Here is a 16,568-nt window from a genome sequence, read left to right on the forward strand (position 1 = left end):
CGGCCAGACCAACGGAATCAGAAACCCTGGGGGTGGGGCCTAGCAATCCCGAGTTTTAACAAGCCCTCCGGGTGACTCCAATCCACACTGAAGTCTGGGAACAACTGACCTGGGTTTAACCCTTTGATTTTTCAGATAAGGAAGCTAAGATCCAGTGAGATTGTCGCAAATTAACTTGAGAAAGTACTAGAAGCCTTACGCAGTGATTCCTAAATGACCAATGATCTCTCAGGGAGATTTGTTTCTTGGGAATTGCTAAGCAGTATTTGAAAGAATGCTACCGGGGAATAAGTGTAAGGGGGAAAGAGTCTGTCTGCCCTTTAGCGCACCTGGTGGGTTTCTTACAAATCAACAGTAGCCTTTTGATCCATTAAAGTTTAAACCGAGAGAAAACTTTGATCCAATATGTTTTATTCGCTTGACTTTCATACGTGTCTTATTCCCTGAAGCGAGTTTATGTGCCGTTTAAGTAACTACCTGTTCCATCACTACCGCGCTCTCACGAATCTCGAGTGGGACTCCGCGGCTTTCATTTTTAACAAGCTTCTCACACTTAAGCTTGAGAACCACTGATACAGATGATGTTTGGTTAAGAATAAAACTAGTTGGACTGGACCAAAATGTCCAATATCCTTTAATTTGGGTTTCATAGTGAAAACTCAAAAAACAATTTGCCAATGTGTATATCATAAAGCCGATATAATAACATAAGAGATTACTTCAGAAATTTGTAATAGCATGGCACTAAAATGGTTTTTTTGAGAAAGTATAACATAGTTTCCTCATCATCTGGAAAAAATGAGGGGGGAAAATCACACTAGGAGGGCCAAGAGATCACAAAAGCTAGAATGAGAGTTGAAACAATGGATCCTGTTCTAAGCTACAGATGTAGTTAACCTTGATTTTCAGCCGTACAATAAAGGTCACGGACTTTATCTCAGCAGTTGTCAGGAATTCTAGTTTTTTAAGATTACATTGTGTGAGTGGTCAGATCAAGGCAGAAAAGATACAGCATCTGGAGAGTAGGAACAGAATAACAACTCTGCAAGATCGAAATGATCTAGCTCCAATTTCCGTAGCATTTAACGTTTTTCAAGGTGCTTTCACATAAACTTTTATTGTACCCACGTAACAGCCCTGCGAAGAAGGAAATTAGCACCAGCAAGACCGTTTTCGAAACTTTAAATACTGAATCCGCGAAGAAAAAAGAGCCAAGTTGTCAGAAGCAGAGGAAAGACAGCGAAGGTCGTCAGGGAGGAAGGCTGCGGGGTGGGCGAGCACAAAAAGCAGAGGGCCGGGCGCGGGCGGACGGGAGCAGGACCGAGGCTTCAGCCGGCAAATAAACGCAAAAAAAAAAAAAAAAAGCCGGGGTGCAGGAAACTTGGGATTATCTGCACCCAAAGGGGATGGAGGAGGGCAAAGATGAAGCGTGAAACGGGAAGTGAGGCGGCACGGAAAGCCGCAGGGAAGCTCTGCGGGCTGAGCGGCCCCGTCAGGCCGAGGACCACCAGGCAGAGGCGGGCGCGGGCGAGAAGAGGCCGGGCCGGCCGCGCGCTCCCGCCTGGCGAACAAAGCCGCGGGGCCTCCGCAGCCACGCAACCGGCGGGGCCGCCGGGCTCACGGCGCACGGCGCGCACCGCGGCCCCGCTCCGCCGTCGCTAGGAGACGCCGGAAGTGGGGGAGGGGCGGCGGCGCGGGTGGGAATCTTTTTCGGGCGCCGGGGGCGGCGGGAGGAGCGCGCGTGCGCGCGCCCGGCCGGCCGTCGCCGCGGTGACCGTCCTCGCAGTCCGCCGGCTCGCGCCCCGCCCCCGCCCCTGCGCCCCCTCCCCTGCGGCGCGCGGGGGTGCTCCTCGCTCCTTCCGCGCCGCCGCCGCCGCCGCCGCGCCTCCTCTCGCAGCCCGGGGCTTCCCTGGCGCCGCCGCTGCCTCTGCGGGCTGCCTGAGGAGGAGGAGGATGTGAAGATGGCGGAGCTGCAGATGCTGCTGGAGGAGGAGATCCCGGGGGGCCGCCGGGCCCTCTTCGACAGCTACACGAATCTGGAGCGGGTGGCCGATTACTGCGAGAACAATTACATCCAGGTGCGACGCCGCCCGGCCGGCGCGCGGAGGCCGGGCTGGGGGGCGCGGGGCGAGGCCGCGGCGCGGCGAGGGTCCCCCGGGTGGGGGACATTGTGGGCTCCGAGCGTCCTGAGAAGCCGTGAGCCGGTCCGCGGGCGGCGCGCCGCGTCCCCGCCTCCTCGCCGCCGCCCCCGCCGCCCCCGCGCTCGGCCCCGGCTCCCGGCTCCCGGCGGCGTGCGGGCTGGCGGCCTCGGGGTCGGCCTTCCTGCGGCCGGAGCCCTGCTCCCCGGGCGGCGGGCTGCGCGGACGGACGGCCCCCGGCCCCGGAGGGTGTGCGAGGGCTGCGTTGCTGCCAAGTACGGCGCCTCCGGTTCCTGCTCGTGTGAATACCTCCAGAGACCCGGTCTTTGCTTGTGTTTTAGGTTTTAACCCGGGATACAGTGGGAGAGCAGTTGTCTCCTGGTGGGAGTTATTGCCATTTTTTTTCCTATGGAGAATGAGAACCTGCATGATAATGAGCTGGGTCCCCCCCCCCCATCCCGTTAGAATAGGTAATTTTCCTGTGGGGAGAAAGAATTGTCACTATTTTTCGGAGAGAATTAGGAAATGATCCTTGTGGTGTAATTTTCCCCGTGATGGCTATTAGGCACGGGGACTGATGGTGGGAGCGCTCGCTGTGTGTGTGTGTGTGTGTGTGTGTGTGTGTATGTATATGTGGGCGAGGGATGTTGGGTGAGAGATCCAGCTGCGCCTGGATGAAGCAGAAGATTATGTGGATTAAAAAAATTCTGCTTTAAAAAATTATTTGAAAGCATAGGTTTAAACGCACAATTTGCAAATTCAGCATCTTTTGTTTTATTCATGGCTTATTCTGAATCACAGGTTCTACCTCCATTTTTTTCCCCCTTCCCATTTAAATTCTCTTGCGATAAAGGTGGAAATGGAAGTATGTGAAATTGTTTCTTCCCTGTGGTCTTTTTTGTTGCTCCCACCTCCGTCTTTCCAGGCATCTGTTTTAACATCAGCTATATTGGGAAGCATTCTGAAGTCTCAGTGTAAACTTAAAAAAAAAGTGTGAAAATTTTTCATAGGTTTATAAATCGTGTAAGGACCACGTGGTTAATCAAAGATGATCTTGTGAGATTTTACTGGATTAAACATATACTGAACTCTGTATTATCTTGTAGGAAATATTTGTCTTGGAGGATGAACCAGACATAATACAAGGCTTTTCCCTTCAGAGAGGCAGATGAAAGTATGGCTAGTAGGAAAAGAAAGAATGTGTCTTGGGTCAAAGATTATTACAAAAAGTACAGTTGTCCACATTTGTGGGGTGCTTTGCTGATAGTGAGTGAGGTAGGAAAGATTCAAAGGTTCGGTTGCTCAATTTTCCACTAAATGTCTCCTGAAGTCTTCTGTGGCCAGGCACTGTCAGAGGTTGATGAGACACACGTAGTGTCTCCAGAATCTCGTAGTGTAGTTAGTAGGGGAGTCTGATCTGTGCGCACACAAATACATAGAGTGTGTGACTTTATGCTCTGACGGACTGCAGGTGAGCAGAAGGCCTGGTGGCAGCTGTGCTGTCCTCAGGGAGTTCAGTCTCTAGGGGATGCACAGCTATAGGACTGAAGTGGTCCTTCCATTGCCTCGTAGCATGGCATGGGAAAGAGTGACAGGTCAGAAGAAAAACCGAGGGTGGAAGGGTGATGGGGTTGCAGTTATTACCAAAAAAGAAACAGATTTCTCTGTCTTTGGAAGAGAGTTTTTATTGTAATTTGAAGGTATTCTTCCTTTTAGATTATAGTTGTACATAAAGGTAAAAAGTACGTGGATTAATAATGCTGAGCGGTTAAAAGGATCAGTGATTGTCATCTTTTTATGTATTTTATACATTTCTTCCAGTTGAGAAGAGAGGAATGTTACTGCCATCGTTGTCTGTCATAGCAGTGGGGCTCAAAATTTTAGTGTGGTGGCATTTTAAAAAGTACAAATTTGATTAGTAGAAATGGAATGGATTTACAAATATTTCTTCAATTTAGCATCTAAAAGAGGTTTTACACATTTACCTCTTAGATTATCATCTCTTTTAGGATCCAGTGGGTATATTATTGGTGTTCTCTCCCCAGCTAACGGCTCTTACATGATTTGTTTGTAGTAAAGTTGATAAATAGAACCTGGGGATAATGGATTTGTGCTGACCCAGCTGCACATTTGGCTGGCTCTCCTTGTGACCAGAGAGCTGACCGGCAGGGCTTGGATGCTGCCTGTGACCCTGCAGTAGAGGAAAGTTAATTGGTGAGATCAGTGATCAAGTGGTCAGTTTAGCCTTATTATAGCATCGTGCCCTAACCACTAGCTCAAGTTGACTAACCCAATGCTCATTTTACTTTGTGGAAATGTAATTTTTGCCTGTAAAGCAGAAAAAAGACAAATCTGTGGATCATATGTAACAAATGGTAAGGTTCTTTGCTCAGTGTTCTTAAATAGCTGATTTTATGCATAGGAATAGCCAAAAATTAAGGTAAAGAAGAATATTCTAAATGTGGATTATATTTAGTGTGAAAATTGAGCAAAGAAAGGAAAGTGATTGCTCTCTTCTTCTGAAAACAACTGTACTGTGTTTAAACTGTTTCTATCTTATAAAGATATTCTTCAGATATACTGTTGGCATTGGGAGTGATCAGATGTTACCTGTGTTAAAACAAAATCTACAGGGAGAGCAGGGTTGCAAGTAGTAGTTTTCCAGGTTATAAATGCAGTTAACATTAGAAATTTAACAATCACCTTTAGTAAAAATTCAGATGATTTTGTTTATTTTCACCTCTAGAAGAAGTGATAGTAAAAATATTTTTCCTAAAATGTGATGATAAAAAGCTGTAATTACAATTTGCTGATACTTACCCGATTGATTTTCTTTATTTCTTGCCTGTAAAAAAGGACTTAGTAATTGTTAAGGATTGTTTTTTTTTTGAGATACATCTAAGACTTGGGTTTCTTTTCTTCATTTATTAATATAAACATTGATGCCTAGTCTAGGAAGTGTCCAGAAATTTTTTTAAAATGTTTTGATTAACTTGGAATCTACATTTTTACAAATTGGAGCATTTTATAATAATGAGTTGCTTTAACGTTCTGGTAGATGAAATAAGTCTATAGGTGTTACTTTCCTAAAGTAAATCTGAAAAACCGACTTGTTTGTATTTGCATTTTTCCTTTCATTAAGGAAAGTTACTCCTTTTTGTGAGTGATAATTCACATAGATACATAGTAAAATCTCATTGTCCTTTGTTTGGATTAAGAGCAAAATCATCTAATAACATGGATTTGCTCAGAAGAATGGAAGTTAAGAAATTACCTTAAAATTCTATCTGAAGTATTTCTTTTGACTAGTAAGGAGAGAGATCATTAGTAGCTTTCCTTTTTTTCTCTTTATTTAGCCAGGATCCTCCCCGAGTTTATTAAAAATTGCCTGAAAGATTTATAAGGAGATCGCAGAATCATGGCTTGTTACCAGTTTCATAAACAAGTAATTACTAAAACGATATAAAGATTTAAAATTCTTATTTAATAAAAACCATTGGAACACATGCTCATTGTTGAAAAATTATTGGAAAATACAAGTAGGTATTAAGGAAGAAACTTAAAATTGCTTGATCATTTTGAACACATATCTGGTATTTATACTGTTAAATCTTTTTGAGATACACAACTATATACCACGTGTTTTATAAAAATGGCTTCATGTTCTATATTACCTCTGTGCCGGACTTTAAAACGGAACTTTTAATGGAGCTAGGCTTGACTGTTTTATGGACGTCATAGAGTATACAGAAAGGAGGTTTGTGTTTGTGTGTGTGAGTTCTCTTTGCTGTCACAAATAGAGGAATCTTTAGAGCAAGTAGAATGAAGAAGCAGAAAGAGAAGGTCATTTGAGAGTAGAAATTTGGGGACTGATATTTACATCCTTCCCGGTGGCTTTTGTCTTTTACCTCCACAGAGAGAAGTGAACCACGTAGGTGGACATCAGGCTGAATTAGGGAGACTGAATTTCCCTAGATTGAGGTGACTTAACTCATCGGGATTTGATCAAGGTTTATCATCCTCAAAGAAACTGGTCCTGACTTCCCAGCAGAGACATTTGGTGATTGGATTTTTAGTGACAAAACAGTCTTTATCAAGACCTTTGACAACATTGCAAACACAGGCTAAATTATATTCTGTGCCCCTTACTCTTTTTATAATTAAGAAAATTTTAAATGTTAATTTTTTTTAAAGATTTTATTTCAGTTTTTAAAAGATTTTACTTTTCCTTTTTCTCCCCCAATCCCCCCAATACGTAGTTGTATATTTTAGTTGTAGGTCCTTCTGGTTGTGGCGTGTGGGATGCTGCCTCAGCATGGCCTGACGAGCGGTGCCCTGTCTGTGCCCAGGATCTGAACCGGCGAAACCCTGGGCCGCCGAAGCGGAGCGGCGAACTTAACCACTTGGCCAGGGGGCCGGCCCCGTAAATTTTAATTAATTTTTAATTTAATTTTTAAAATAACATTTTTAAATAGTTTTGTCATTGTGCGCTTTCTGCCCCTTCTTTTCCAGGGTACTTAATTGGCCTCTTCCTTCCCTTTATTGATGTGGGGGCTCCAGCTGCATCGAATCTTGCGCTGCCCTGGAGAACCTCCTGCGCTTTCCTCAGCCGTCCCTGAGCTCTCCCTTCACTCTGCCATCTTAGCTTGCTGTGATTAATGTGTGACCGTGGGATAGATGTGCTTCCTTCGGAGTCTTCTCTCCTCTCCCAGAGAAGAGTTTATAAGCACACTGATTTACTGATGTGGAGGATATATAGTGGAGATATTTTTGAGCATGAGATCCTTTTGGTGTCACCTTCCTTCTAAATTGCAGGGAATTTTAATAGTACGCAGTAGCATATAAGTGTGTATGTATAAATGTAATCTTTTGGTGGATGAATGGAAACATCCTGAAAATTTAACTTAGTCTTTTGTTAGATCTATGGAAATACCCTGAAAATTATATTAGACTATTTGTAGACTTGTGATAGCTTATGGTTGAATTTTTATGGGACTTATTAATAGATTGGTTTCATAGAGTAGCATGTGGAACAACACTGTCTACTTTGAATTTTTCGTTTGCTTTGTGTCCCACATATAAAGCTGCTAGAGGATAGAGTCATATCTTAGTTATTTTTTATGTCCTTCCATAAGGCATAGGATGTTGTACATATATTAGACACTAGTTAGACAGTCACTAAACGCCAGAAGTACCTACTTGCCTGTACCAGAGACTGTGCACTGAATTATTTTATACACTGAGTGTAACTACCTCTACATTTGTCCTGTAGTTTTTTTCTATTAGATATTATAAGTGACATTCATATTCTCTAAGCATTACTTACCGTGTGGCTTTGTAGTCATTACCTTGCAAGGAACAGAGTTTTACTTTTTTCTTTCTTTCTTTTTTTTTGAGGAAGATTAGCACTGAGCTAGCATCTGCTACCGATCCTCTTTTTGCTGAGGAAGACTGGCCCTGAGCTAACATCCGTGCCCGTCTTCCTCTATATGTGGGACGCCTGCCACAGCATGGCTTGCCAAGTGCTGCCATGTCCACACCTGGGATCCGAACCGGGCCGCCCAAGTGGAATGTGTGAACTGAACCACTGCGCCACCGGGCCGGCCCTGACTTTTTCTTTCTTATACAAGTAATAGACCTTGATGTAGAAATTTTGGACCACAGAATGCTTTTCCTTGAGTCTTTTCCAGCATGGATTTTTTTCATTTGATTTTAAAATCAGGCTTGTTGAGGTGTGACACACACAGAATATAATTCACCCTTTGTGGGTGCACAGGCCTGTGAGGTCTGGCGAGTTTGCACAGTTGTGTAACGCCCACAAGGTAACATTTTCTGGTTTTAGTCGGTGATAAATACAGCTCTAAACATTTGCAGACAGATGTTGTTGGGACATAGGTCTTTATCTCAGTTGGGTAAATTTAAGGAATTTGCTCCATGATGACATTACGTGTGTCCACAGAGGCCAGGTTTGAACCGCAGGTCATCTGAGTCTTGGCTTGTGATTCTCCTGGAATGTGAGGTTGTGGGTGGCTCAAGAGGAGCTGCTGCGAGGCCTTTTCTCACGCATTTCCCTGTTTACCAGAGACTGTCCTGATCCCGTTTCTCATCACCTCTTGGTTCTCCGTGGCGTCGATGAAGCCTTCCATCGCCCTGTTGAGGATAGCGCTGCAGGCTGTAAACCTTCAGCTGCAGTCTGGCGCTGGCTCCTCAGTCCTTCGGCCCCTGTGCTTTGGGCTTTGCTCTGCATAAGGGCCTCAGCTTTTGCTATGCTTCCTTTTGCTCTCTAGATAAGTAGTAGACTTTCTGACTCTCACGAGAGCTTGTTAGGGCTTGAGCGAATCTGTCAGGTCTTGCCTTCCCTTTGCCTTGACAGTAAATATTTAACAGCAGGATTACCGGGTTATATGGTAAACGTAGGTATAACTTTATAGAAAGTGCTGAATTCTTTTCCAAAATGATGATACCATTTTGCATTCCCACCAGCAAAGTTCCGGTCATTCTTTATCCTTGTCAGCACTTGATTTTGTCAGGTTTTTAAATTTTAGCTGTTCTGATAGGTGTTAGTGATATCTGACTGGTTTTATTTTGCATTTTCCCCATAACTAATGATGTTAAGCATTTTGTCAGGTGCTCATTTACCATCTGTATATCATCTTTGGTGAAGTATGTTCAAATCTTTTGTCTGTCTTTTTGTTTGCTTTTTTATTGTTGAGTTTCAAGAGTTCTTTATATATTCTGGATACAAATATTTACTAGATATGTATTTTGCAAATATTCTCTCCAGGTATGTGACTTAACCTTTCATTTTAATAATGTCTCTCACAGGGGCCGGCACGATGGTACAGAGGTTAAGTTCGCATGTTCCAATTCTCAGCAGCCCGGGGTTCACTGGTTCAGATCCCGGGTGTGGACATGGCACCACTTGGCAAAAGCCATGCTGTGGTAGGCACCCATATATAAAGTAGAGGAAGATGGGCGTGGATGTTAGCTCAGGGCCCGTCTTCTTCAGCAGAAAGAGGAAGATTGGCAGCAGTTAGCTCAGGTCTAATCTTCCTCAAAAATAAAAATAAATAAATAAATAAATAAATAAATAAATAAATAAATAATGTCTCTCACAGAACAGACATTTTTAATTTTGATGAAGTCCAATACATCAGTTTTTTCTTTTTGTTTCATGTTTTTGGTGCTATAACTAAGAAATCTTTGCCTAACCAAAGTCACAAAGGTTTTCTTCTGTTTTTTCTTCTAGGTGTTTTTTAGTTTTAGGTTTTAAGGTTAAGTCTGTGATCCATTTAGAATTAATTTTTCTATGTGGTGTGAGGTATGGGTGAGGAATTGTTTTTTTGCCAATGGCTATCTAATTGTTCAAGAACCGTTTGTGGAAAAGACTCCGTTGAGCTCTCTTGGCACCTTGGCTGAAAATCAGTTGACTGCGTGTGTGGTCTGTTTTGGACTGTATTGTTCTGTGGTCTGTGTATGCATCATATGCTCATATCACATTGTAGCTTTATAGTAAGTCTTGAAATCAAGTGTGTGAATCTTCTACTTTGTTAGAATTGTTTTGCTATTCTAGGTTCTTTGCTTTTTCTGTGTGTGTTTTCTGCAAACCTACTGGGATTTTTCATGGAATTTCCCTGAATCTGTAGATCATTTTGGGGCAAAATGATGTTTTGACAGTATTGAATCTTCTAAACTATATATGGACTTGGTGTTTTTCTCTACTTGTTTAGGTCGTCTTTGATTTCTCTTGTCATTGTAGTCCTTAGAATACAAATTTTGCACATTTTGTTATATTTGTCCCTAAATATTTCATGTTTTTGGCGCTATGGTAAATAGTACTGTTTTTAAAAATTTCAGTTTTGAGTTGTTCACTGCTAGTGTACGGAAATAGGATTGAATTGTGCATAGTGACCTTCTATCCTGTGAGCTTGCTAAACTTATGTATTAAACATAGTATCTTTTTTGAGGGAAGATTCTTTTTTTTTTTTATGTAGACAATTATGTCATCAGCAAATAAAGACAGTTTTATATCTTCCTTTCCAATCGTTTTTCCTTTTATTTCTTTTGCTTGCCTTGTGACACTGGCCAGGACCTCAAGCATGTTGAATAGGAGTGGTGAGAGCCTTTGTCCTTGACTTCTCAGTCTTAGAGGGAAAGCAGCTGGTCTTTCACCACTAAGTGTGCTATCAGCTATAGGTTTTTGTGGATGCACTTTATTAGGTTTATTAATGGGATGCACTTATTCTTAGTTTGCTGAGATTCTTTTTTTTTTTTTGCTTGAGGAAGATTGCCCTGAGCTAACATCTGTGCCAGTTATCCTCTATTTTGTATGTGGGATGTCTCCATAACATGTCTTGATGAGTGAGTGGTGTGTAGATCTGCGCCCAGCACACAAACTTAACCATTATGCCACTGGGCTGGCCCCAAGACGATTTTCTTTTAACCATGAACGGATATTATATTTTATTATATGCTTTTTCGTTTTTAAAGATTGGCACCTGAGCTAACATCTGTTGCCAATCTTTTTTTCTTTTTATCCCGCTCATCTTCTCCCTAAAGCCCCCCAGTACATAGTTGTATATTCTAGCTGTGAGTGCCTCTGGTTGTGCTATGTGGGACGCCACGTCAGCATGGCCTGATGAGCAGTGCCGTGTCTAGACGCGCCCAGGATCCGGACTGGTGAAACCCTGGGCCACCGAAACAGAGGGCGCAACCTTAACCACTTGGGCATGGGGTTGGCCCCTGTTATGTGCTTTTTTTCCCCCATCTATTGCTGAAGCGGAGCATGCCAAACTCAAGCACTGTGCCATTGGACCAGCCCCCAGTTGAATTTTTCTAGTTAAACAATTTCACAGCTTTTATGACTAAAATGTATTATGTAAAGTTGTAGTTCACATTCATAGACACACAAATAATTGTATTTTCATTTTCTAGAAATAGTGACATATTAGCTATGGCTGTCCTGGGTTCAAGGGCTTTGTCCCCAAATTTAATTGCTTTAGAGTGATTTCTTAACCTTTTACCCCTCATGCTCTCTTTCGATAAATATAAAAACCAACCTCCCCACCTTCTCTTAGTCCATTTTGTGGTTTTATGTGACCTGTGGCGTGACCGCTATGACTTTCAGCCTTTCCAGCCATTTGCTGGAATGGAGGGATTTGCGTGGGGTGGGCCTTCTAGAGTTTGTGTCTATCAGGTGACAAATTCTGCGAAATTCGGAGGTGAGTGTTGAGATCATATGTGACCACGTTATCATTTAGTTTATGACTATCATAGCTCCTCTCTTGAACTAGATGTATGAGGAAATGTATTTAAAATGCTAAGACATTTAACTTGGTACACTACCTTTTGAGTATACAACCTAATAGTCCTACTCATATGATTTTCAAATTCTGAAGGAGGTTTTGTTATAATAACAAAAATTGAGATACTACACATAATTATTAATTTATAAATATTCACACTATCTCTATTAATTCCTGTTGCTCTTGTAACAAATTACCACAAATTTAGCTACTTTAAACAGCATGGACTTATTATTTTATAGTTCTGAAGATCACACATCTGAATTGGGCCACAGAACTGTGTCGTTTCTGGAGGCTCCAAGGGAGAGTCGGTTTTCTTCCCTTTTCCAGCTTCTAGAGGCTGCCCGCATTCCTTAGCTCATGAGCCTTTTTAAGCTTCCAAGCCAGCAGTGGCATCACTGACCTCTGCCTTTGTTTTCACATCTTTCTGTCCCTGTTTCCAGCATCGCATCCCCTTCTCTCCTTTGCTTCTGTCATCACATTGCCTTCTCGGACTCTGATCCTCTGCTTCCCTCTTGTAAAGACCCTCGTGATTATATTGGGCCTGCTCGGATAATCTCCCCATCTCAAGATTTCGCCTCACCTGCAGAGTCCCTTTTGCCATGTAAGGTAACATTTCACAGGTTCCAGGTATTAGGATGTAGTCATCTTTGGGGGCCACTGTTCAGCCTACCACAGTATTTGGATGTAGCTTTTCCCATAGTCCCTCCTGTGCCAGTAAATGGCAACTCTGATCTCCTTGATACTTAAGCCAAAAGCCTGGGTACCGTTCTTGACTGTTCTCCTGTGCATTGGCTAACAGGTGGCTCTATCTTCACATGTCTGCATCTGACTACTGCTCACCACCTCCCCTGCTCCCACCCTGGTCCAAGCCACCATCATCGCTCACTTAGATTATAGCAAAAGCCTTTAGCTAGTCTTAGAACAGCAGCCAGAGCAGTCTTTTAAAAATCTAAGTCAGATCATGTCACTCTTCTGTTCAAAACACTCAGAGACTTTCCGTCTCACTCGGTGGAGAAACTGGAGTCCTTAAAATCGCCTGCGAGCCACAAATGTTCTAGCTTCTAATCCTGAGTCACGTCTTCTGCTCCTCTCCTTTCTTCTCTCAACACCAGCCACTTGGGCCTCTTTGTGTTGAACGTATGTGGCGTACTTCTGCCTCAGGACCTTTTTCCCTTTGCATTTGTTATGCCCTCTGCCAGGAGTACTCATCCCCCGGATCATTGTATGACTGGATCTTTTACCTCCTCCAGGCTTTTGCTCAAATGTCACCTGCTTGATGACTCTTTCTGAGCCATGTAAAATTATAACACACTCCTGCCCTTTGTTCACACTCTTTTCTGCTTGTACTTTTCTTTCCGTGCTTTATTTTTCTTCATACTACTTGTCATTTAACATACAATGTATCTTATTTGTCTCTTTGTCTGTCTCCATCCCCTGGCATGGGCGCCCATGAAGCCAGGAGTTTTGTCTTTTTTTCAGTATCAGCACCTGAAACACTGCCTGGAGAAAATAGGCATTCAGTAAATATTTTTTAAATGACAAAATTAGGTCTTTTGTAGCAAGCAGTAAAAAATATCTTTCTGAGAGCAGTGAAATAAATTAGTGTTCCAAATTTGAAGAGTTTGTAGATTTATGTACAGGTGAATGAAGTTGGTGCTTTCTGTTTTTCCAGCATATTTAGTGTGGTTGTGACTGACAGAATTGACAGTGCTGTGTCACACATGGCTGGTGCTGCAGTTAATTCAGCGCTTCAGTTACTTTCACTTAGTGCAGGACTTGTTCTGTAAGGGATGCTCATCGAGTCTGAGCTGATCTCCCTCTTCTTGGGAAGTAAGCAGGGGAATATTCCTGTTTTTAAGCGTCAGATAAGTAAACTCAGGCTTACTTCTGACTCTGCTAACTAAAATTCTGTGAAGAGAGGAAGTGTGTTCATTTTTTTTTTGCCTGTATCCCCATGTTGAGTAAAATGATTGCGCCTACGACTCACACCATTTAAAATTTTTTATTATATATTTTTTTCTTATTGTTCATTCAAAAAATATTTATTGAACATGTGTCCATGCTGGAAGATCAGTGTAGGTAACTCATGGAGCTAACAGTCTAGCTCTGTTACCAGTTTGATTTCTATGAAGAGCCTCTGTCTGAAATTCTGAATTAGTGGGGTTTGAACTAAATATAACATGGTACTGTTTTTCTTTTCTTGTTCTTGCTGACCATTATTTGGTTTTATCCACTTATCTGTTGAAGACTTTGAATAGAGGCAAGAAGATGCATTGTTAGGAACATCCAGAGCCTACCAAGCAAGACTGCATGGGGAGCCAACTAGGGATGCCAGCCTTTTCCAGTGTGTGGTGCCACAGGCCTCCTGCCAGGAGATGGTGCTGGAATAATGATTCCTTCTCTTCCCCCCAAATCCTTTTATCCTAAATCTAGACGAGCAAGCAAGGTTCACAAAATGGTTTTGAATTGCTTAGCTTAATATATTGTACTCTCTTTGAGATAAGAAGAAATTTAAATTTATTGACATTAAATTTATATTGTTTCTAGGTTCTTCTCATCCATAGTTTGTTTATAATGTATTATGTATAATTATGAAATTTATTCATGTGTAGGTAATAAAATCTACACATAATAAATTTAATGCCAGCAATTTAGTTTGTGGTGTAAATGTGTTATGTGCATGTGATGACAAGGCATCATGCCCCAGCTTTTTCTTCTTTTGAAGCAAATGATTGAAGATTGGATCTCTAGAGTTATTAACATGCGTTTTTTTTTAAGTAGATTAAAATCTGGTTAATTTAGATTGATTTAATATTATTTGATGTTATTTGTACGTAGGCTCTTTTGACACAAAATACGTAAATTAGGTCAAGTCCTCTTTGGCCACTGCTCTAATCCTGGTGTCTTCCTTTCCTTCCCAAAGGTAGCAATTGTTGTCACTTTGATAAAACCCTATTTCATTGTTTTTTTCTTTTTTTACTTTTAATTGAGATACCATTCACATTAACATGGAACTCACCGTTTTAACCATTTTAAAGTAAAAAATTCAGTGGTTTTGGGGCTGGCCCCGTGGCCGAGTGGTTAAGTCCGCGTGCTCCGCTGCAGGCGACCCAGTGTTTCGTTGGTTCGAATCCTGGGCGCGGACATGGCACTGCTCATCAAACCACGCTGAGGCGGCGTCCCACGTGCCACAACTAGAAGGACCCACAACGAAGAATATACAACTACGTACCGGGGGGCTTTGGGGAGAAAAATGAAAAAATAAAAAATCTTTAAAAAAAAAAAATTCAGTGGTTTTTAACATATTTACATAGTTGTGTGGCCATCATGAATTCTAATTCCAGAACATTTTCATCATCCCATTTTATGTATACATTTGTTATAAAACCTGAAATACATTCTTCTTAATTTTTGTTTAGTCAGTTATCTTTTAAAAAATTTGAATAAGTTTAAAAAATTGTGTGTTTATCCATGTGATTAACATTTCTGGTACTTTTCATTCCTTTGTGTAGATCTATATTTCTATGTGGTGGTATTTTCCTTCTGCCTATAGGACTTCTTTATCAATTCCTGTGTAGATCTCTTGGTGATGAATTGTTTTACTCTTGTGTTTTTGAAAACATCTTTCCTTTACCTTCGTTTTTGAAAGGTAGTTTTGTTGGGTATAGAATTCTGTGTGGAAAGTACTTTACTTTCAGTGTTTTAAAGGTGGTGCTGCGCTATTTTCTGCCTTACATTGTTTCAAATAAAAAATTTGCTTTCATGCTTATCTTTGTTCATTTGTAGGGTAATGTCTTATTTTCTCTGGCTGCTTAGAAGATTTTCTCTTTCTCACTGTTTTTTAGCAAGTTGAGTTTGATATGCATTGGTATAGTTTTCTTTCTGCTTATGTTCAAGGTTCATTGCACTTCTTTGATCTGTGAATGTAGAGCCTTCTTCCAATTTGGAAAATTTTCATGAATTATTTAAAAAAAATTTTTTTAATCGAGCTAGCATTGGCTTGTAACATTATGTAAGTTTCATGTGTGCAGCATTGTAATTCAACTTCTCTATACACTAAAGTGTGGTCACTACCAAAATCTAGTTTCCATCCATCGCCATACAGTTGACTGCACCTACCCATTTCATCCTCCCCCAACCCTGCTTCCCCTCTGGTTACCACTGATCTTTGGTAACTGTCAGACTGTTTTTGTGTTTGTGTTTTTGTTTTTGTTTTGTTTGTGCATTTATTTATTTATTCCACATATGAATGAAATCGTATGGTATTTGTCTTTCTCTGTCTGACTTATTTCACTTAGCATAGTACCCTCAAGGTCCATGCATGTTGTTGCAAATGGCAGGATTTCATCTATTTTTTAATGGCTGAGTACTATTCCATTGTCTATATATACACCATATCTTCTTTATCCATTCATCTGTCAATGGGCACGTAGGTGGTGTCCATGTCTGTTGTAAATAATGCTGCAGTGACATGGGGGTGCATGTATCTTTTTGAATTAGTGTTTTCGTGTTCTTTGGATAAATACCCAGAAGTGGAATAGCTGGATCATATGGTAGTTCTATTTTAAATTTTTTAAGGAACCTCCATTCTTTTTTTTTTTAATAGTGAATATACCAATTTGCATTCCCACCAACAGTGCCCGAAGTTTCCTTTTTCTCCACATCCTCACCAACACTTAGCTCTTTTACTTTTTGATGATAGCCTGAGGTGATATCTCATTGTGGTTTTGCTTTTCATTTCCATGATGAGTAGTGATGTTGAGCACCTTTTCATGTACCTGTTGGCCATCTGTATGTCTTTAGAAAACTCTGTATTCAGTTCCACTGCCCATTTTTTAATTGCGTTTTTTTGCTCTTGAGTTGTATGAGTTCCTTATATATTTTGGATATTAACCCCTTATCAGCTATATGATTTGCACATGTTTTCTCCCATTCTGTAGGTTCCCCTTTCATTTTGTTGTTGGTTTCCTTTGCTGTGTAGAAGCTTTTTATTTGGTTATAGTCTCACTTGTTCGTTTTTGCTTTTGTTGCTTGTCCTTTTGGTGTCATATCCAAAACATAGTTGCCAAGACCAATGTCAAGAAGCTTTTTCCCTGTGTTTTCTTCTAGTTTTACAGTTTCA

At 41.4% G+C, this 16,568-nt stretch overlaps 1 protein-coding gene across 37 annotated transcripts in view; it reads left to right on the forward strand.

The window, feature by feature from the left end:
• The first annotated feature begins 1,626 nt into the window (after positions 1-1,626).
• Positions 1,627-16,568, forward strand: part of ABI2 (abl interactor 2) — a 128,775-nt gene continuing 113,833 nt past the window's right edge. For 3 of the 37 annotated variants that reach the window (XM_044768371.2, XM_044768386.2, XM_044768387.2), the window contains exon 1: positions 1,694-2,078. In XM_044768371.2, the coding sequence (XP_044624306.1) occupies positions 1,962-2,078 (117 nt within the window). In that variant the 5' untranslated portion in view covers positions 1,694-1,961. Of the gene's footprint in view, positions 2,079-16,568 lie in introns of all 37 variants that reach the window. The other 34 variants (XM_044768373.2, XM_044768374.2, XM_044768364.2 and 31 more) reach the window with 26 other exon arrangements.

This window comes from Equus asinus, chromosome 4, assembly GCF_041296235.1.
Source record: "Equus asinus isolate D_3611 breed Donkey chromosome 4, EquAss-T2T_v2, whole genome shotgun sequence".
Taxonomy (NCBI): domain Eukaryota; kingdom Metazoa; phylum Chordata; class Mammalia; order Perissodactyla; family Equidae; genus Equus; species Equus asinus.